This window comes from Chiloscyllium punctatum, chromosome 29 (genome assembly GCF_047496795.1).
Source record: "Chiloscyllium punctatum isolate Juve2018m chromosome 29, sChiPun1.3, whole genome shotgun sequence".
Classification (NCBI taxonomy): Eukaryota; Metazoa; Chordata; class Chondrichthyes; order Orectolobiformes; family Hemiscylliidae; genus Chiloscyllium; species Chiloscyllium punctatum.
This window is the reverse complement of record NC_092767.1, coordinates 58382113-58404356: the sequence shown is the minus strand read 5'-3', so window position 1 is coordinate 58404356 and position 22244 is coordinate 58382113. Positions and strand designations below refer to the sequence as shown.

Genomic DNA, 22244 nt, shown 5'->3' with positions numbered 1-22244 from the left:
AGGGTGAGGTGGAGGAAGGGGAAATGAGGAAACTGTTGAAGTCCACATTGATGCCCTAGGGTTGAAGTGTTCTGAGGCGGAAGATGAGGCGTTCTTCCTCCAGGCGTCTGGTGGTGAGGGAGCAGCGGTGAAGGAGGCCCAGGACCTCCATGTCCTTGGCAGAGTGGGAGGGGGAGTTGAAATGTTGGGCCACGGGGTGGTGTGGTTGATTGGTGCGGGTGTCCCGGAGATGTTCCATAAAGCGCTATGCTAGGAGGCGCCCAGTCTCCCCAATGTAGAGGAGACCGCATCGGGAGCAATGGATACAATAAATGATATTAGTGGATGTGCAAGTAAAACTTTGATGGATGTGGAAGGCTCCTTTAGGGTCTTGGATAGAGGTGAGGGAGGAGGTGTGGGCGCAGGTTTTACAATTCCTGCGGTGGCAGGGGAAAATGCCAGGATTGGAGGGTGGGTTGTAGGGGGGCATGGGCCTGACCAGGTAGTCACGGAGGGAATGGTCTTTGCGGAAGATGGAAAGGGGTGGGGAGGGAAATATATCCCTGGTAGTGGGGTCTGTTTGGAGGTGGCAGAAATGTCGGCGGATGATTTGGTTTATGCAAAGGTTGGTAGGGTGGAAGGTGAGCACCAGTGGCGTTCTGTCCTTGTTACATTTGGAGGGGTGGGGTCTGAGGGCGGAGGTGCGGGATGTAGACGAGATGCGTTGGAGGGCATCTTTAACCACGTGGGAAGGGAAATTGCGGTCTCTAAAGAAGGAGGCCATCTGGTGTGTTCTGTGGTGGAACTGGTCCTCCTGGGAGCAGATCCGGAGGAGGCGGAGGAATTGGGAATACGGGATGGCATTTTTGCAAGAGGTAGGGTGGGAAGAGGTGTAATCCAGGTAGCTGTGGGAGTTGGTGGGTTTGTAAAAAATGTCAGTGTCAAGTCGGTCGTTATTAATGGAGATGGAGAGGTCCAAGAAGGGGAGGGAGGTGTCAGAGATGGTTCAGGTAAATTTAAAGTCAGGGTGGAATGTGTTGGTGAAGTTGATGAATTGCTCAACCTCCTCGCGGGAGCACGAGGTGGCGCCAATGCAGTCATCAATGTAGCGGAGGAAGAGGTGGGGAGTGGTGCCGGTGTAATTACAGAAGATCAACTGCTCTATGTAGCCAACAAAGAGACAGGCATAGCTGGGGCCCATACGTGTGCCCATGGCTACCCCTTTGGTCTGGAGGAAGTGGGAGGATTTTAAGGAGAAATTGTTAAGGGTGAGGACCAGTTCGGCCAAACGAATGAGAGTGTCGGTGGAAGGGTACTGTTGGGGACGTCTGGAGAGGAAAAAACAGAGGGCTTGGAGGCCCTGGTCATGGAGGATGGAGGTGTAGAGGGATTGGCTATCCATGGTGAAGATGAGGCATTGGGGGCCAGGGAAACGGAAGTCTTGGAGGAGGTGGAGGGCGTGAATCTGTTCTCCTGGGACCCTTCCAGCTGTGTACAGTGTTTGGGAAGCAGAGGGTCAGAGCCAGGTCCCATGAGACATTGGACACAAGGGGCAAAGCCTTTGATGGTGATGAGAGATCCAGGAAGGGGCATTGGAATACTGGTCCCAGCACTGGGCACACGGTGGTTCAGTGGTTAGCACTGCTGCCTCAGGGACTAGGATTCGACTCTTGCCTCAAGCGATTATTCATGTGGAAATAGCATGCACTCCCCATGTCTGTGTGATACTCTTCCTCCCACAGTCCAAAGATATGCAGGCTTGATAGATTAGCCATGGGAAGTGCAGGGTTACATGGGTAGGGAAGGGGGCGTGAGTCTGGATGGGATACTCTTCAGAGGGTCCATATGGACTTGATGGAGCCAAATGGCCTGCTTCCACACTGTCGGGATTCTATGGATAGGCATGCAGCTGCTGCGTACCTAGAGAGAGATTGACTGTCAGCACCTTTGAGCCAGAGAAACCTCATGGAGATAAAAGGAGAAGAGAGCTGTAGCCAGGAGTTGGAGTAGGGTTCCAGGTCAGCCAGGAGCTGGAGTAATGTTCCAGAGTAGCCAGGAGCTGAAATAGTGCAGATCAAAGCCATAGAGAGTGACTGGGAGTTGGAAAGTGATTGTGGAGTGAATGAACTGCTGCAGGAAACCTAAATGGCCCACCAACTCCTGAGCTCAAGAGAAGGTACATCACATTTGTGTCTGGAAAGTAAGTAATCAGTGTCACATGATCGGAGAAAGTTTGCAGTTGGAATTCCACCGACGGAACTCTGCTGTATAAAGCTCAGGTATAAAGCTCTGCAGAAATATTCTGGAGTATCAGGTGACCATCCAGCGTAAATAGATCATTCCTCTAAATTACATGCTTCCAGTAGCATCTATATAGTTTTGTAGCTAGTGGAATAAAGTTCTGCAAACGAGTCACACAAGACTCAAAATATTAATTCTGTTTCTCTCGCCACAGATGCTGTCAGACCTGCTCAGTTTCTCAAGCATTCTCTGTGCTCATTTCAGATTTCTATCATCCACAGTAGTCTGCCCTTAATCTAGAAATGACTAGTGCTCCCGCTCCATAGAGTTTCAAGCCCAGCCTTGCTGCTGTGCATCAGTGAGAGGGAAACAATAGTTGTTTGTTCACATTATCCTAAAGGCTATCATTATTAACGCTGAGCTACCATCCACAACCTATCATGATTCCAGCAGTTGAATCTAAGTTCACTGTTTGATTGATGGTGCAAAGAGTTTACTGAAGGATCACTTGTCTCTGATGCAGGAGTATGAATACAAGTCTTTTGCTCAATAAAGAATTCAGTACTGAATGAAAGTAAAAATTTCAAACGGGCTTTCATAGGAGTACTTTTATAACATAATAAATCCTGAGGTCTACCTTTGGAGCATGCTGGGTGAGTTGGTATGGAGGACGTAAGGGAAAAAATTGATGGATGGATCAGCAGGAGTTATCATAAGTTGGCATTAAATTGCCATTGGGACGATCAGAGTCAATGAGAGACGTGGGGGTATGGGAGTTACTGGGCTTGGATAAAGACATGTGTTGACAAGAGTTGACCTGAATAGGGCATGGAGTGTGTGTGTAAGGTTTACATATCTTACCACAGCACCTGGTATCCTCTGAGGCCACATTCAATTTTCATTCATAAACATCCTCTGATGTCCTCGCACTCCCAGACACACCTAACCCACACCACCAGTCCCCACCCCACTCCACACCACCACATTAAAATCCTGTTTTTTGATGTAGGTTTCTCCTAATGTGTACATAGCAACCCTTGTGTCTTGGTGGGATGATCTATTGACAGAGTGGAGCAGTAATCCTCCCAGCCACTGCTGAATTAGAAAGATGGTGAGGTTGGGGTGGGTGTGCGTGATAAGTGAGTGAAGCTATGTTAAACATTTTGTGGATACCTCTGTCCACATTCAGTGGCTCTGTCTGGGTCATGTGAGCATTGTGCAGGTAGGCCTGACTTAAATCTGAATTACTCTGATTACTCCCATAAAGAACCTCTCTGAATTTAAGCCACTCTCATAGAGGAGACAAAGGCCACCACATTATTCACCACAATTCGCAAGGAGCAATTTTAATAGTGACAGAAAGAAAATTCTAGAAACAAGAAAAAAAAAGTCATGATTTATATACAAATAAAGATACAATCTCTTCGAACAATCTCTGATCCCATCTGGTAATTGATAGTGACACAATCTGGCTTGGTCAGTCTGGCTGCTTTCACACGGAAAATATAACAAAGCAATGTAGGCCAGAATTACATAAATAGTCAATTATCAACTCTTTTTCCAAAAACATCAACCTTCTGATGTGTTACTGACAAGGACAGCATTTGTTCACTTATTTATTTATGTTTGATTCACTCACGGGATGTGGGTGTCACTAACTGGACCAGCATTTGTTGCCCTTGGTTAGTTGCCCTTGAGAAGGTGGGAGTGAGCTGCCTTCTTGAACTGCTGCAGTCCATGTGCTGTGGGTAGACCCATAATGCTGTTAGGGAGGGAAGTTCCAGGATTTTGACTCAACAACACTGATGGAATGGTGGCATATTTCCAAGCCAGGGTCGTAAGTGGCTTGGAAGTGACCTTGCAACTGTATTACCCATCCCTAATTGCCCTTGAGAAGATTTGGTGATACAGTCCAACGAGAAAGTTCCTTATAATGCTATTAGAAAGAAGGCTTTTTATTTTGCAGTCACGATTGGGCAGGGGAACTTGCAGCTGGTGGCATTCCATGTATGTGTTCCTCTTGCCCTTCTTGATGATTGAGGTTGAAGGTTTGGATGGTACTGTTGAAGAAGCCTTGGTGAGTTGCTTGGAGACAATATACACTTCTGCCACTTTGCAACAGTAATGGAGGGTGTGAATGTTTAAGTTGGTGGATGGGTTGGAGGCTGCTCTGTTATACATGGCATTAAGTGCCTTGAGTTTACTGGAGTTGCACCCACCCAGGCAAGTTTGGAGTCTCACACAACTGACTTGTTGCCTTGTAGATAGTGGATAAACGTTTGGTTCTTGGAAGGTCAGAAGTGAGCATGCTCGCTGATTATTGCACAATGTTCAGTGCATTAGTGACTCCTCAGATACTGAAGCAGTCCGGGTCCATATGTGGCAAAACCTCTAGCTTGGGCTGACAAGTGGCAAGTAAGGCTTGCACCACTCAAAGTGCCAAACAATGATGATTCAATCACCTTTGACATTCAGTGGAATTCTCATCATTGAATTCCCAATTATCAACATCTTGGGTGCTTTCATTGACTTGAAACTGACCTGAACCAGCCATTTAAATAATATGGTGGAACAGCAGGTCAGAACCCAATAATTGTCCAGCAAATAACTCACCTCTTTACTCCCCAAAGCCTGTTCAAACCTTCAAGGTACAAGTCTGGAATGTGAATAATACTCCCTTTGTACCTGGAGAGTGGAGCTCTAATAATAACCAAGAAGTTTGTCATTAGCCAGGACAAGGAAGCTCACTTTGTTGGTACCACATCCACAAATACACACTCCCTCCATTATCTGTACTTAGTGGTAGCAGTCTGTAACATCTACAAGATGCAATGCAGAAATCCACTAAGGCTTCTTCAACAGCACATTCTAAATTCATGATCACTACTGCCTAGTAGGTCAAGGGTAGCATTAATACGTGGATATGACTGTCTGCAAGTTTGCCTCCAAGCTACTCACCAGTCTGACTCGGAAAAACATCAACATTCCTTCAGTATTGCTTGGTTAATATCCTGGAACACCATCGCTAGCAGCATTGTGGATCTACTTACACCAAATTGACTGCAGCATTTCAAGTATGCTGCTCACCACCACCTTTGCTAGGACAACTCAGATGGGCAATAAATTAAGACCCAAACAGCAATGCCCACATCGCATGAATCAATTTTTTAAAAAGCTACACACTGCAGTATTCCCATCCTCTGACCTGCTGTTGTAGCCACAGTATTTATGAGGCTGGTCCAGATCAGCTTCTGGTCAATGGTAACCAGGTGATATTGATAGTGGGGCAATTCAATGAAGACAATGCTATTGAGAGTCAAGGGGAAATTTCCAGATCCATACGTGTTCAAGTGGTCATGTATAACGCAAGTGCTATTTGTGATTAATTAGATCAAGCTGGAATATTGTCCTGGTCTTGCTGTATGTGAACATGAATCTGTCCACTATCTGAGGAGTTGTGAATGCTATTAAATATCGTGCACCCATGAGAACGTCCCTACTTCTGACCTTTTAATGGAGGGAAGGTTATTGAGGAGGCAGCTAGACATTATGTCCTGAGGATTTCCTGCAGGGATGGTCCGTCACTGAGATGATTAATTGCCAACAATCACAACCTCTTTCTTTATGCTAGGTAAGATGCTCAACAGTTTTCCCCTGACTCCCAAGCAGTTTAGTTTTTCTTGGGCTCCTTGATGATCACTTGGTCAAGTGCTGCCATATCAAGAGCAGTTATTTTCTCTTCACCTCTCGAATACAGTCTGTGTTTGGACCAAGGCTGTACTAGGGTCTGAAAATGAGTGGCACTGATGTAAGCTGAATTTACATCAACAGGTTTGTGCATGCTGGCCCACAACATTGTCCCATCATTTCTCAATTCCTTCAGAGCAGTATCGAAAGCTAGGCCTTTTCCACGGCTAGGTGTTAAGTGTTGACTTCCCTGTCCCAAACCTCTCTGCTTCTCAACCTCTCTCTCTCTTCCTTTACATTGCTGCTTAAAACTTGGAATTCTTCTTTAAAACGCTTCAGCAATAGGGGTGGCATGGTGGCTCAGTGGTTAGCCCTGCTGCCTCACCGCACCAGGGTCCCAGGTTTGATTCCAGCCTCGGGCGACTGTCTGTGTGGAGTTTGCACATTCTCCTCATGTTTGCGTGAGTTTCCTCCAGGTGATCCGGTTTCCTCCCACAGTCCAAAGATGTGCAGGTCAGGTGAATTAGACATGCTAAATTGCCCATAGTTTTAGGTGCGTTAGTCAGAGGGAAATAGAACTGGGTGGGTTACTCTTCGGAGGGTCGGTGTGGACTTGTTGGGCTGAAGGGCCTGTTTCCACACTGTAAGTAATCTAATCTGAAAACCTACTGTAGTGATTATAATGACGTCAGACAGTTGGACCTCATAGAATATGAGTTCCCTGATTGGGGCTGTTAACCTGGTCCAATCAGGGAGCCCTGGCTCGACTCTGGAAGCTTGTTCTGAGGAAGACAGATCAATGTCAAGTACTATGCACACATAAATAAAGGATGACTGAATGACGGGATACCAGCCTCTCTGAGTTAATTTACCTAACTCCTTGTTCAAATGTTTCTTCCTCTATTCTATGATCACCTTCTTTGGTCTGTTGTTCAATTATGCTCATGCAAAGCAGCTTGAGAAAGTTCATCAAATTAAAGAAGCATCACATATTTATTCTTATTGATATATAAGGGGAACAACATTCTATTCAATTTCAAAATATTCTCCCTAATTTTGCAGTTCCAAACTACATGCTTGCATTTATATTGCAGTTTAAGCAGCTTATCAACCCTCAGAATTCCCGACATGTGGTTAAGGAAGGATTAATTTGAAATACTGCAACGGTTGTTCTGTAGGTTAGTACATCAATTATTTTGTACACATGGCAAAGTGAGAAACAGCACTGGCTCCTTTGTTCGCTTCTATATTATGTTCGTTGTGTTGTTGAGGAAGCTTCCAATTAGTTTCTCTGTCTTAATGCTGCAGTCCCTCACTGGCCTTTTGATATTATCCAAAAGATGCGTGGGTATAATGACCAACAGAATGGAATAATAGACGCTGCCGCAAGAGGGATCCGACTCCAATGGAACATTTTCCTGGAGCTTTGATCACATGATCAAAACAAACAATCCTTAATCCCCAATCTCCAAGGTTGCTAAACCAATGAATAAAAACACTGAAAGGAAAAAAATGAAAACTATTTTGTTGATGCTGACTCTTTTTGATATCTCCTCCCCACCCCCCCAACCAGGGTTGCTGCAGGTTTGTATTTAATGTCTGGAGACTTTGAGGCAATCTTTGAGGGTTGCCAATATTATCCAGTTGCAGGCCTGGATAGCTAATGCTTTTCCCAGCTGGAGCTCAGGTAAGAGGACAGAATAGGGTTGAAATAGCTTGTAACCATCTAGAAAGCAAACCCACCAAAGTCAAACGTGTCAAAGTCCTGATCCATGGTTTCGCATTCAAAAGAGTTATAGCCCGAACCTGGCTCAGTATCCTGGCAGCAGTCAGATGAGTGAATGCCAAGTTCCTTGAAATCCAGGGGAACTCTTTCAGAGGCTGGTGTAGAGGAGGAGGTCATCATGTAACCAAGGTTGGGGCCTGTGGCTGCGCCACCCACTAACAGGCAGGCAGCTCGGACAAGCTTTCTGGACTGGCAACCGTGTCGCAGGCACCCTCTCAGCTGCTGTCCTTTACTCCTGTTTGGTGTAGCTGTGGAGGAAAATGCAACAAAGCCTCAGAAGAAGAAATTAGACCCTTGACCAAGTTGCCCTGAATATCAAAGTGACAACAGGCAGCATGCCCAGGACAACATAAAAGCCTCTGTGCCTCAGGAAAGGAAGACTTGCAATTGGATTGAACAGGCCGATCACTCTACAGCCAATGAATTATTGTGATGCTGTCGGAAAATGGGAACCAATTTGCACAATCCTACACACAGCAGACTAATTTCATGTTGATAAGGGCATGAAAAGTATGCAGGATCTCGCCTCTCCATCTCTTTCCTGAGTAGCACATTGGGATCTGCCTTAGAGGATATAGAAGGAGAGTCATATCAAACTCAAAATGTTCACTTTTTTTTGTCTTTCTGCAGTGCTGCCAAGTCATAGAGTCATAGTGATGTACAGCATGGAAACAGGTCCTTTGGTCCAACCCATCCATGCCGACCAGATATCCCAACCCGATCTAGTCTCACCTGCCAGCACCTGGCCCATATCCCTCCAAACACTGCCTATTCATATACCCATCCAAATGCCTTTTAAATGGTAAAATTGTACCAGCCTCCACTTCCTCCGGCAGCTCATTCCATACACGTACCACCCTCAGTGAAAAAGTTGCCCCTTAGGTCCCTTTTATATATTTCCCCTCTCAAACTATGCCCTCTAGTTCTGGACTCCCCCAAAGCCCGACTGAGATTCAACAATACTTTCAGTATTTAAATTTAGGACAAACATGGCTTTTAGGTTCATGAAAGGCAGTGTCATGCTGCCTCAGAGCAACATTGAGGTTTTGTTTAGACTTTATATTTAAATGTTTGCTTTGATTTGACCAGATTATTTCCCAATTCAGAAGCTGAGGCACAGCAACTGCTGTTGGAAACCATTCGGGGTTGGGGCAAGCACCCAGAAATATTGTTTTTTCATCATGGGAAAACCGAGAAGATGAAATCAGTTAAAAGATAAATTCACTGTGAGGAAACCTGGCAGCCAATTTGTGCACTACAAAATCCGACATGCAGGATTTGGAGATGCCGGTGTTGGACTGGGGTGTTGGATTGGGATGGACAAAGTTACAAATCACACAACACCAGATCCAACGGGTTTATTTGGAAGTACTAGCTTTTGGAATGCCATTCCTTTACACAAACACCTGATGAAGGAGCAGTGCTGTGAAAGCTAGAGCTTCCAAATAAAATTGTTGGACTATAACCTGGTGTTGTGTGATTTTCAACCACATGCAGGAGGCTGATAGAAACTGAACAATCTGTTTTATTAATATTGCTTAAGCAGAAAAATTGTCCAGCACACTATGGAGAACCCCCCTGTTCTTTGCTAAAATAAAACCATGAGAGCTGTTATATAACATTGGTTAGTACTACAGGTGAAAGATACAGTTCTGACTTGGTGGCATTCCCTCAGTTCTGCACTGCAATGGTTATATACTGTTGTGTGTGTACCTTGCCTTTAAGAGAGTTCACTTTTCAGGACTCCGTGTGCTCTGCCTATATAGTCATACAATTCACGACTGTCAGTTAGTCTACTGCCCTTATATAAACTACATAAACAGGAATCAGTTAGGTTTGCTGTGAGGTCTCCTTCATAACTTGCAATGAGTTTTACTGTTTTAAATCAAGTAACCCATGGAGTTAATTACTCATTAGGAACTGATTGATCATTAGAATATTTTTTTTTGAAGTGACAGATCCCACAACTCAGGCTAACTGCTATGGAATTACAGAGTTCAACCAGGATAGGTATGAGGTGAGGAACTTGGGTAGGTAAAACAAAGCAAAGGAAGAAATGATGAGCAGATGGGCCCCAGAAAGCACCGACGATTACAGGGGCATTGGAGTACATATATACCGGTCCCTTAATGTATCAGGACAGGTGGATAAGGTGGTTAGGAAGGCAAGTAACATACTTGCAGTTATTACCTGAGGCATAGAGTTTAAGAGCAGAGAAGTCATACTGGAACTGTATGAAATTAACTAGCTTCCTTGGCTGAAGAGCTTTAGTTATGAAGAGAGATCGGACATATTGGGGTTGTTTTCCTTGGAATAGGGCTAGAACAGTTAGGTGGTTGTTTTTGATGGACACATGGTTGAGGCCTTTCTTTCTTGCTTCAGGCTGTGATGATTCAGTGACTCGGTTGAGTCCTAGCTGATGGTCCAATGCTTTGGTGGCATCCTCCTGCTTGAACTTATGCATAAGAATAATCATCTAGGTCAAGACAGCAAAGGAGAGGGTGTGCAACTGAAAGAAATTTCACGGAGAAGCAGCAAAGTTCCTACCTTCCCGACAATGACATGCCATCTCCATTGCAACATGTTCTTTCTCTCGGTCAGATATGCTGAGCCTTTTATCAAAGTGGATCCTGCACAAGGACACGTTGGGGGAAAAGGACTTTGAACAAAAAGAGAGACAAAATAAATCAATGCTCAGTTTAAATGCGTCAGAGAAATAACACTGGCAAATAAAACAAGGAAAGGCATAGTGAAGAGACGGAAAGTGGATGAAGAGGGTATTCCAGCAAGGTTGATGAGTCATCTGGTCGGGATGGTCAGTTAGGTTACTGAAGGAAATAGGGTGTAAATCATCAAGACTTTTACCAGTCTCCCAATCCTCGTCAGGTATGGGTCAGATGACTAGAGGACTACAAGTATTACTAAAAATGGAAAGAGCAAGAGGCCTATATTACAGGTCAGTCATCTTATTGTCAAAGGTGAGGAAACTCTTGAAAACAATAAATTAGTATAAAATTAATTGATGCATGAGAAAGTATGAGCTAATAAATAAATGACCAATTTGAAGGAGTTCTTTGATGAAGTGAAGGAGAGATTTGATGAGGACAGCATTTCTGAAGCTCGGTAAATGGACCAGGCATTTGGTAAAGTAGTGTATCATAATGCATAAACAAAATTAAAAACCATTAAATTAAATTTAAAAGGAGCATCAACAGCATGGATACAAACTTTCCAAAGGAATTAAAAATATTAAAGAGAAGTGACCAGTTGTTTTTCAGATTGGAGGGAAACGTCTATCATTTTGATATATTGTAATGACCTGGACTTAAATATCCACAGGACATCGTTGTTTGTGGATAATATAAAATTTGAAAGTGCAGTGTACAACAAGGATAACTTACAGTTTACAGGAGGACATGGACAGGCAGATCAAAGGAAAACACAAGTCTCTATTAAACCATATTTGCAAACAATGAGGAATGACAATGTGAACTGCATCCATGCTCTGATATTTGAAAAAGACAGAATGAGTTGCGAAGTTTCTTAAAACAAAACATTAGACCTTTGACTTTCTGGAGTTCCTTTTTTCCCTTTCATTCCTGATGCACAGCTGTTTCTGGCATGTCTAGAGAACACTGTGCAAATTGTTCAATCCAACTGGCATCTCTTTATTCTTCATGATTCATTTTATAAAGGGCAACACTTACTTTGTTAACTTTTATCTATTTTTAAACATTTGAAGAAACCTACCCATCTGTTTTTACATTTTTGGCTGACTTTCTCTCATATTCTATTTTTTCCCACCTTGTTAATCTTTAAATAATACCTTGCTTTTTTTAAATATTCAGTCCAAATCTTCTTACTTGCAACTTAGCTCTGGACAATTATATGTTTCTTCTTTGAGTTGGTGCTATCATTGACTCTTTTAGTTAACCATAGCCGGCAGTCAGTCCTTTAGAATCTTCCTTATTTATTTGAATGTTATCTATTCTATGATTTCTGGAATATCCCCTTAAAAACTTGTCATTGCATCTCTGTTGACCTATCCCCCAAACTAAATTGCTAGTTCACTTTTACAAGTTTTGCTTTCATCCCCTCATTGTTACTCCAGGGAAGGTGATGGCCTAGTGGTATTATCGTCAATTATTAATCCTGAATAATGTTCTGGAGACTTGGGTTTGAATCCTGCTACAACAGATGGTGGAATTTGAATTCAATAAACAATGTCATAGTTGACTGATGACTATGAAACCATTGCAGGAAAAATCCATCTAGTTCACTAATTTCTTTTGGGAAGGAAATCTGCTATCCTTACCTGGTCTGGCCTAAATGTGACTCCAGAGCCACAGCAATGTGGTTGACTCTCAACTGCTCTCTGAAATGGTCTAGCAAGCCACTCAATTCACCACCACCTTCTCAAGGCCAAACAGGGATGGGCTACCAATACTGGCCAGTCAGTGACACCCAAGTCCCACAAATGAATTTTAAAAAGATTCAAAATAGCAGTCATGGTCCCACACTTCTCTCCCTTCAACTGTAGGTACATTTAAATACAATATGGTTGCTGCTATCCAGGTATTCTTTCTTGTTGGTCAAAACCAGGTCTCGTGGAGCCTGCTCTTTGGTTGGCACCATTGCATCTAGGTCTAAGATATTGGCCAAAATGTTTTTCATCTGGATTACTTTTTCCCCATCTGATTGTCCAGTCTATATGTACACTAAACTACACCAAGATAATAGCTTTTTAAAAGCTCCCATTATTTCTTCCTTGATACCCTGTCCTATCATATAGCTTCCTTTAGAGTACCAGTACACAACTCCCAAAAGTGACCTCTTGGCTTAACCGTTTCCACCTCGACTGGGACTGCTTCTATACCCTGTTTCCTGAATTTAGGATACTACTCTTTTTTGTGCTCAAACAATCTATAATTGGTAAAGACCCTCCTCCATTTTTTCCTAGCTTTCTGTCTGTCTTCGTCACAGTCTTCAATACTTAGGTCCCAATCGAGAGCATCCTGCAGCCATATCTCAATTATGGCCCCAAGATCATACTTAGTTATCTGAATTTGTACTACCAGTTCATCTGTGCCTTAGGATTTGTCCCTGTATTATTTTTGCAACCTCTAGTCTTATCTGCTGATTTGATCTCAGATTTGCATTCTCTAATTCTTCCTGTCATTATGTGGTTTATCTATTGTCACAAAGCTAGTCCCTTTTTTTCTAAAAGCTGTTCCTTGGCTCAAGGAGACTCTGTCCTTGATTTTTTACAGAGTGGTAATAAACTGGGCTGGGCACCGATCAGTCTGGTTTGGTACAGAGATGAAAAGGATTTTGAGAGGCCTTTTGTTTATATGTAAATAGATGAGACTTCAGGCCAAAGTGGTCACGCTTTAGAGGTGCCCTGTATAAAGAGAGGGGAGTGGTCAGCTCTCTAACTAGTTGAGCTGAGCAGTTTTAGTTCAGTCTTGAACTGGGAAGTTTAACAGGGAGCTATGTGGAAACTTCCTTTTTTTTCTGTCCTTCAACTTCAACCTGTTCCATTTATACTGGTTTCTGAAAGGAGGTTGCTTATTGGGACTGTTGTGTGTATTTGGAACAGCGAAACTATTTATAGCTGGATAAGTTGAGTTTATTCTGTTCTTTGTTTTCATTGTATAATTTTGTGAATAGATCTTTTGTCTGTTTTAAAAACTAGTAGTCAACCTAGCTCCTCCAGGTAATTTTCACTTACCAAAACAAATTGCAAAGTTAGGTTTAGGACTGCCTGCTTAAGAATGTTTTGAGTGGTCTGGCCTAGTCCATAACACTATTCATAGAACATAGAACTGCACAGCACAGGAACAGGCCCTTAGGTCCAAAATGCTGTGCTGAACATAACACCAAATGAAACTATTCCCTTCTGCCTGCCGTTGATCCATATTCCTCCATTCCTTGCATTTTCATGTGCTTATCTAAAAAGTCCCTGAAATGTCCTTATCGTATTTGCTCCACCAGCACCCTGGCAGTGCGTTCTAGACTCCTACCACTCTCTGTGTACAAGACCTGCCCCTCACATCTCCTTTGAAATTTCCCCCTCTCACCTTAAATGTATGCTCCTAGTTTTAGACATGATTTGGAGATGCCGGTGTTGGACTGGGGTGTACAAAGTTCAAAATCACACAACACCAGGTTATAGTCCAACAGGTTTAATGAAGAAGTGCCGCTCCGAAGGCTAGTGCTTCCAATTAAACCTGTTGGACCAGAACCTGGTGTTGTGTGATTTTTAGTTTTAGACATTTCAATGCTGGGAAAAAGATTCTGATCATCAGCCCTATCTTTGCGTCGCTTAATTTTATAAACTTCTATCAAGTCTTCCCTCAGCCTCCACTGCCCTAGAGAAAACAATCCTAGTTTTTCTAGCTTCTTCTTATAGCTCATACCTTCTAATCCAGGCAGACTAGACAATAGATGAATGACAAGTCTTACCTCTTTCATCTTCCTTAGTACCTTCAACCAATGGCTGCATCAGGGGAACAAATACAAGTGTTATTATTTAATGCCTAAGCATGAGGGGGTTTGTGAATTCCAAGATTACATGAAAATTAAAATTTCTGTGATAAGGCATTAATTTACAAAGATGCTCCAGTAAAAGCTCAGGAACAATCATGGCAGCTTCTTTATGAGTCAAGTTAGGAAGTGGGAGAGGTCGAGTCACTGGTAACACCAGTTCTGCAGTGTGTATTGATACAAGAGAAGGATTTCAGAAAGGACCATCTAGAAGAAATAAATGACGATCGCATCTGCAATTAATTGCACATAAAACTTATTGGTAACAAGAGATGGGAGATGAAGTATTATGGAAATGCTTGCAAGAGATATATGCAGAGATGAAGACCATCTACCCTGAAGAGAACTTGAAGCATATAATGTAGTTCTAAATTTAGCAGTCTGTCTTCACACATTGATCCTGAAATCCCGTTTCATACAATGTGCCATGCTGTTGCCAAAGAGTTAAAATCAGTTGGCAATCTGTAATGTTCAGCCACTTCACTTTATCCACCAGTCAGTATTAATATTTATTAAGCGGATGCTCTGTCCACACATTTTGATAACTTTGTGAAATACCTGTCAGAGCTCAGGTAATGTCTAGCATATTGAGAATCAAAGGGCTAATGCCTAAAATGTTGACTCTCCTGCTGCTCGGATGCTGCCTGATCTGCTGTGCTTTTCTGGTGTCACAGGTTTTGACTGTTTATCATCGCTGTCAAGATTAGAGTGGTGCTGGAAGCATCTGAGCAGCAGGAAAATCAATGTTTCGGGCAAAAGCCCTTCATCAGGAATGTTAATTCTTGCTGCCTAGCAGTTCCTCCCAGTTTTTTGATTTGATTAGATTAGATTCCTTACAGCATGGAAACAGGCCCTTCGGCCCAAAAAGTCCACACTGACCCTCCGAAGAGTAACCCACCCAGACCCATTTCCCTCTGATTAAAGTAGCTAACACTATGGGCAATTTAGCATGGCCAATTCACCTGACCTGCACATCTTTGGACTGTGGGAGGAAACCCAAGCAGACATGGAGAGAATGTGCAAACTCCACACAGACAGTCACCCAAGGCTGGAATCGAACCTGGGAGCCTGGTGCTGTGAGGCAGCAGTGCTAACCACTGAGCCACCATGCTGGGAAGATGAACAAGGAAGCAGGATTTGAAAAGGGACTATCATCTGATAAGGAGTCAATCACTAAATCGTCCTTCGAGAAGATGATCTTGAAAATTACAGCCTCACATCCAGCCAATCTTTTGGTTTATAGAACGCTTCACGGCTTGTCCAGACCAGGGAACTCAGCAGCCAGGTAATCTGCTATTGATTGTTGCACCAACCTGGCGATTAATGCTTTATTCAGTAAGGCTGAACGTTTCATCTCTTCTTTTCATCAGTTGTGGTGCAACTGATTCCCAAATTTCACTGGAGCTCCTGGATTCCTGCGGCAGCGTAATCATTAGGACCCATGGGACCTGGACCCTCAGCACAGTGGATTGATTTACATGATCAACACGTGATTTGACCTTGACAATTTGCCACAACAGTTTCATTTGACATTGCTATCTGGCCCGGACTAATTTTCGATGAGCTCAAGGAAGATAGGTCAAACCTATAATCATGTAAATCCTTCTGCAACATCACAGGGAACTTCACAAGCAAAGAATTACTTTGGAATAATAAGAGCAGAAGTCACATGACACCTGACAAAGGAGCAGCGCTCTGAAAGGTCATGATTTCAAATAAACCTGTTGGACTATAATCTAGTGTCATGTGACTTCTGACTTTGTCCACCCCAATCTAACACCGGCACCTCCACACTTTAGAGTTATAGTCACTGTTGTGAAGTAGCAAACACTGCAGCTAATAAGCCCACAGTAAGACCTCACAAAAATCAAGATAATAATTTCCAGCTTAAACTGTGTAAATAGATTGCATTTTGTGTCACCCTTATTTCACTCGATAGCTCTGTCTCCTCTGAACTGGAAGGTCATGACCAGTAGCTTGAGACCTGTGACCACTTTTGAAAGTGTTGCCTGTGGTAACAACATTGCAGTATAAGGAGATTCATGTAAATTACGATGGTTGTCACAAGAGCTCTGATATCTAGAAGACCGAAGATCGAAATCTAGAGAGATGTTTTCCACACCCCACTTTATTGAATGACCAATTATGTCCAGGCATAAATAAGAGTACATAAGGTGTTGAAGAGCCTTGCATAGAGATAAGGAGACATCAACCTCAGGAGTAGTTTATCTACAGATACCCACAGCCCAAGATATTCTGGGCCAGTATCTTGAGGAGTCTGTGTTCCATGTGTACACTGGATGCAGTCACTTTCAAACCCTTTTCACTTTTTGAAGTTGCTGCTCTTCAAATTTTCGGTACCTGTGAATCTTTGGTCACTCAGTGTAGGAGAAAGCGAGGACTGCAGATGCTGGAGATCAGAGCTGAAAATGTGTTGCTGGAAAAGCGCAGCAGGTCAGGCAGCATCCAAGGAACAGGAGAATCGACGTTTCGGGCATAAGCCCTTCTTCAGGAATGAGGAAAGTGTGTCCAGCAGGCTAAGATAAAAGGTAGGGAGGAGGGACTTGGGGGAGGGGCATTGGAAATGCGATAGGTGGAAGGAGGTCAAGGTGAGGGTGATAGGCTGGAGTGGGGTGGGGGCGGAGAGGTCAGGAAGAAGATCGCAGGTTAGGAAGGCGGTGCTAAGTTCAAGGGATTTGACTGAGACAAGGTGGGGGGAGGGGAAATGAGGAAACTAGAGAAATCTGAGTTCATCCCTTGTGGTTGGAGGGTTCCTAGGCGGAAGATGAGGCGCTCTTCCTCCAACTGTCATGTTGCTATGGTCTGGCGATGGAGGAGTCCAAGGACCTGCATGTCCTTGGTGGAGTGGGAGGGGGAGTTGAAGTGTTGAGCCACGGGGTGGTTGGGTTGGTTGGTCCGGGTGTCCCAGAGGTGTTCTCTGAAACGTTCCGCAAGTAGGCGGCCTGTCTCCCCAATATAGAGGAGGCCACTTTCTCCCAAATATAGAGGAGGCCACTCAGTGTAGGGGTTGGGATGGTGGGATCTGGTGGAGCAGAGCAGTGGAACTCCTCATAAGTCTGCTCCTGGTTTTAGCCAAAGTGTGCATCATCATATCAAAGGCAGCAAATGGTCTGAGGCGGCCATCAGGCCTAACTGTCTGCCTCTCCCCTGTGGTCCCATAAATGCCTGGGTGGCCTGAGACAGTACCCACTGGCAAGCTTGAAGCTTTCTCTGGCCATTGGGAACCATAGCAGCTGCAGTGGGTTCTTAATTTTTAAAACAGCCAGTTCATATAATTTTGTTGTTTTAAGTTTGTAAATTTAATGTCTGGGACAGCGTTCCACCCTTTACCCTAGTTTAAAATGCTGTGATTTGACTTATTGGAATTGATTTGGTGGAACTAATTTTAAAATGGCTACCTGCAATCCTTATAGGAATTGACTTGAAGGAACTAATTTTAAAATGGCTACCTGCAATCCTCAGCATCTGTTGCCAGCAACAGAAGAAGCTTGCCTTCTGTCAGTATCAGAGCCAAGCAGCAGTCTGCGTGTGCTCCTAGGGGAAGCCGGGGAAGGTCACTGATCTGGCTGCCCTTGACGATGGCCTTACAGCTACTCTGGAGTGAGATTTCAGCCTCAGGCAGTGCATCCTGGTCACGACAGATTGCCAAGGATCCCTTCGTCGATAAAAAGAAGAATTTCTCCTTCCATTGCTTGAAGACAAACCCACCTGCAGCGTGAAACAACGAACAAAACACCGTCAGCCACAGTTGCACAGAACTGCAGGTGTGCAACGTCTGCTGCAGGAAGTGGAGTTCTCTTAGTCCAGCAGCAAAGACAGTCAGTTTTGTTTGAACTGGAATATCTGGCAGTACCAACAGCACCGTATATTTATCTGGGAGAACAATAGCTGTAGATTATTTGAGATTGAGACCCGCATCAAATGGAAATGTTTGCATTTCTGTAGCACTTTTTGCATGACTTCAGGACATCTAAGAGCACGTTATACAGTCAATGAGGTACTAGAGTCACAGTGTATTAGATTACCTACAGTGTGGGAACAGGCCCTTTGGCCCAACTAGTCCACACCGACCCTCCAAAGAGTAACCCACCCAGACCCTTCCCCCTAACTTATGCACCTATGGGCAATTTAGGATGACCAATTCACCTAACCTGCACATCTTTGGACTGTGGGAGGAAACCCATGCAGACACGGGGAGAATGTGCAAACTCCATACAGTCGCCTGAGGCTGGAATCAAACCTGGGTCCCTGGCACTGTGAGGCAGCAGTGCTAACCACTGAGCCACCGTGCTGTCCCAAAATGTGGTTTTACCTTCCAAGAAGGGTGGGGAAAGAAAGCTATGGCACAGAGGAATTTAGGAATCCTTGTGCATAAACACAAAAAGCTAGCATACAAATTCAGCAGGTAATTGGAAAGACAAATGGAATGTTTATTTTAAAGGGTATAAAGTGTGAAAGAAGGGAAGTTTTCCTAAAATTATACAAGGCGTGAGTCAGTCCACAGCTGGGATACTGTGAACAGTTTGGACTTGTTGTCAAAGGAAAGATATACTGGCATTGGAGGCAGTCCAGAGATGGCTCACTTGGTTGACACCAGGCATGGGGAGACTGATTTATGAGGAGAGGTTGAGTAGGTTGGACATGCACTTATTGTTCTTTAGAAGAATGAGAGGTGACCTTATGAAACATGCAACATTCTTAGGGGAGTTGACATGGTAATGTTGTTTCCTGTCACAGGAGAGTCTAGGGCCAGGGCCAGCATTATCTGAGAAGAAGAGGTCAACTTGTTAAGATAGAGATGAGGAGGAATATCCTCTCTCAGAGGGTAGTGAATTTGTGGAGTTTGTAACCACAGAGGTCTGTAGAGGATGGGTCATTAAGTACATTCAAGGATAAAATAGATTTTTAATCAAGGGTTATGGGGACAAAAACAGGTAAGTAGAGGTGATAATTATCAGATCAGCCATGAGCTCACTGAGTAGTAGAGAAGACTTGATGGGCTGAATGGCCTACATCTGTTCCTCTGTCTTATGTGAGATAACTCCATAAAGGCTGGTATCCCATCATCAAATCACCATTTATTTACACATGACAGTCCTTGATTGTAGTACGGTCTCATACAGAGTCAGGCATCAAAGTGTCAGTATCCCTGACATTCATCCTTTTTATGGGACAGAGTGGGGACTGCAGATCCTGGAGATCAGAGTCGAAGAGTGTGGTGCAGGAAATGCACAGCTTATGCTCAAAACATCGACTCTCCTGCTCCTCGGATACTACCTGACCAGCTGAGTTTTTCCAGCACCCCACTTTTTGACTCTGATTCATCTTTTTTATTAGAGTGGGGATGGAAAAGCACATTTCTGATGAAGGGCTCCTGCCTGAAAGGTTGATTTTCCTGCTCCTCGGATGCTGCCTGACTTGCTGTGCTTTTCCAGAACTACTCTAATCTTGACTCTGATCTCCAGCATCTGCGGTCCTCACTTTCACCCTTCATCTTTTTTATGTCAGCCAGGGCTCCCTGACTGGACTAGATTAAAAGTCCCAGTCAGGGAACTCGTATGTTATAATGTCTAGCTGGCTGACCTCGTTACAATCACTGCATCCCTCCCCCTCTGAGTTCACAGACACAGGTCAACCTTTTCTCTTTGAGAGCCTCCGGGGGTGTTTTCGCACCAGACCGGGTTCCTCCCACTCGGGATCTGACACAGCTGCATGTAATGTAGGGGAGCTTGCTTCTTGTGCCAGGAGACCTTCAGTCGACTTTGACTTTCAGCTTCTCGTGGCAAAGGCATCAAGGCAGCTTATTCTGTCATGTCCATCTCTGACTCAGATCTTGACAATGTTTGACAGAGAGGGTAAATCTATGGGTTCCGGCAGTATTTCTGAAGGTCCCAAGGGGCAGGGCACGGTATGCTCCCAAACTGTTGGTGAATTTGCTGCTTTTATCTGGTCCATGTTCTTGTGCAAGACGGTCGAACCTCCTTAAAATTTACAAATCATTGGTCCTGATCTTGCGTTGGCCATGTCTCTGACCCATGTGAGGACATTTCTGTGATTCTTACACTGAGCATCGATCCCTCATATCAAACTGTCTCTCTCGCTTGGCATGGTTTCGACATTGGAGTTCCTGAGTTTCATTCTCCCAGCCAGGTCCCAGAGGATCAGACTTAACCTGGTGTTGTGGTCATATAATGAAGCAAGAACCATGACAACTTGTGAGGTTGTAGTTGCTTCTTCAATCCAGCCTTCAAAGTTTGGACCACTCTTTCTATCACATCATTTGGCAATGGGAGGTTTGGATCTGTATGTATATGTCGGATCCCATTCAACTTTCAGAAATAACCAATTTCCTTGCTGATAAACGATGACTGTTGTATGTGACCAACAATTCTGGGACTCTGCATGTTGCAAAAGATTTGCTCAGTTTTTCTATCATTGTCCCAGTGTTTCCCTAACGAGCCCTATGCACGTCCAACCACATTAAATGGATGTCTACAATGACTAAGAATATTGAACCCATGAAAGGACTTGCATAGTTGACTTGCAACTGAATCCAACATTGATCTGGCCATTGCCATGGATGTGGGAGCTGCTGACGGTAATTTTTGTCTTTATTGGCACTTTGGATACTGCCCCACCAAAGCAGTTAAGTCTCCATGCAAGCTTGGCCACCAGACCTACCTTCTGGCCAACATCTTCATTTTGAAGATCCTGGTTAGCCCTTTGGAGGTCAGCCACTATCTGAAGGCAGCCTTTGCTCAGGGCAATAACTCTTACTCTCCATAACAATAAGCCATTCTCTACAGATCCAAAAGGGTTTTAATTCAAGTTGCAATGGTCTTTTGGTTTCCCCCATTAATTCCAATTATTACAGTTTGGAAAGGATGGATCTTTCCCTGTCCAAGTCTGATATTGTTAGCTATGACTGGGACATTGTCTCAAAAATGTAATATCATTACAGAGTCTTCCTTTGGGGGCATCATCAGTGGTGTATATGCTAATGGGAGGTGTCGCAATGCATCTGCATTCATTACTCAACCTCCCAGATGGTGTTCTTGTAATTTTAAGCACTTAATGTTAGAGCCCACCGCTGAATGCAGCTCAAAGCTGTGGGCAGTACTGCTTTGTCCACTTGGCCAAGTAGGGGTTTGCAGTCTGTCATCAGCATAAATTTTCAGCCATAAATGTACTGGAAGAGCTTCTGACTTCAAATATGGCACCAATCCTTCTTTTTCTACCTGGACCTATTTACACTCTGCATTAACCAAAGGCCTGCATGCATAAGCTAATGGGGGGATCCTTTCCATTGGACCACCTTTGAGCTAACACCATCCCAATGCCATAGAGAGAGGCATGACATGTCAATATCAGATCTTTCTTGGGATCATAGTGTGCTCACATCTCAGAGTTGATAGCTGTTTCTTTCCTTCATTAAAAGCTAGGGCTTGTCTATGAATCCATTTTCAATGCTGACCATTTTTAAGGAGTTGATGCAAAGTTGCCAGGATGGGATGCCATGTTGAATATGAACTTTGTTTAACAATTTACCAGACCAAGAAATGACCTAAGCTCCTGGATTGATATGGGAGCTGGGACACCTTTGATCGCTCTCACATTACCTTCTCACCGGTCTAACCCGGTCTTGTCAACTATGTAACCCAAATAGGTCATTTGGGGGGCCTGGACACACATTCTTTCCTTCTTAGATTTGATTAGATTACTTTTGATTAGATTAGATTACTTACAGTGTGGAAACAGGCCCTTCGGCCCAACAAGTCCACACCGCCCCACCGAAGCGCAACCCACCCATACCCCTACATCTACCCCTTACCTAACCCTACAGGCAATTTAGCATGGCCAATTCACCTGACCTGCACATCTTTGGACTGTGGGAGGAAACCAGAGCACCCGGAGGAAACCCACGCAGACACGGGGAGAACGTGCAAACTCCACACAGTCGCCTGAGGCAGGAATTGAACCCAGG

The 22244-nt window shown here is 44.0% G+C and overlaps 1 protein-coding gene across 4 annotated transcripts in view; it reads right to left on the bottom strand.

The window, feature by feature from the left end:
• Nucleotides 1-3565: 3565 nt before the first annotated feature.
• Nucleotides 3566-22244, bottom strand: part of LOC140454433 (uncharacterized) — a 35334-nt gene continuing 16655 nt past the window's right edge. Inside the window, exons 2-6 of one of the 4 annotated variants that reach the window (XR_011952686.1) lie at nt 17710-17968; nt 14159-14192; nt 10241-10352; nt 9884-10148; nt 7864-7941 (exon numbers count right to left, since the gene is read on the bottom strand). Coding sequence is in view for 3 of the 4 variants with exons in the window: in XM_072549156.1 (XP_072405257.1) it covers nt 7634-7941; nt 10241-10352; nt 14159-14192; nt 17710-17968 (713 nt within the window). In the remaining variant the exon portion in view is untranslated. Of the gene's footprint in view, nt 7942-9883; nt 10149-10240; nt 10353-14158; nt 14193-17709; nt 17969-22244 lie in introns of all 4 variants that reach the window. The other 3 variants (XM_072549156.1, XM_072549158.1, XM_072549159.1) reach the window with 3 other exon arrangements.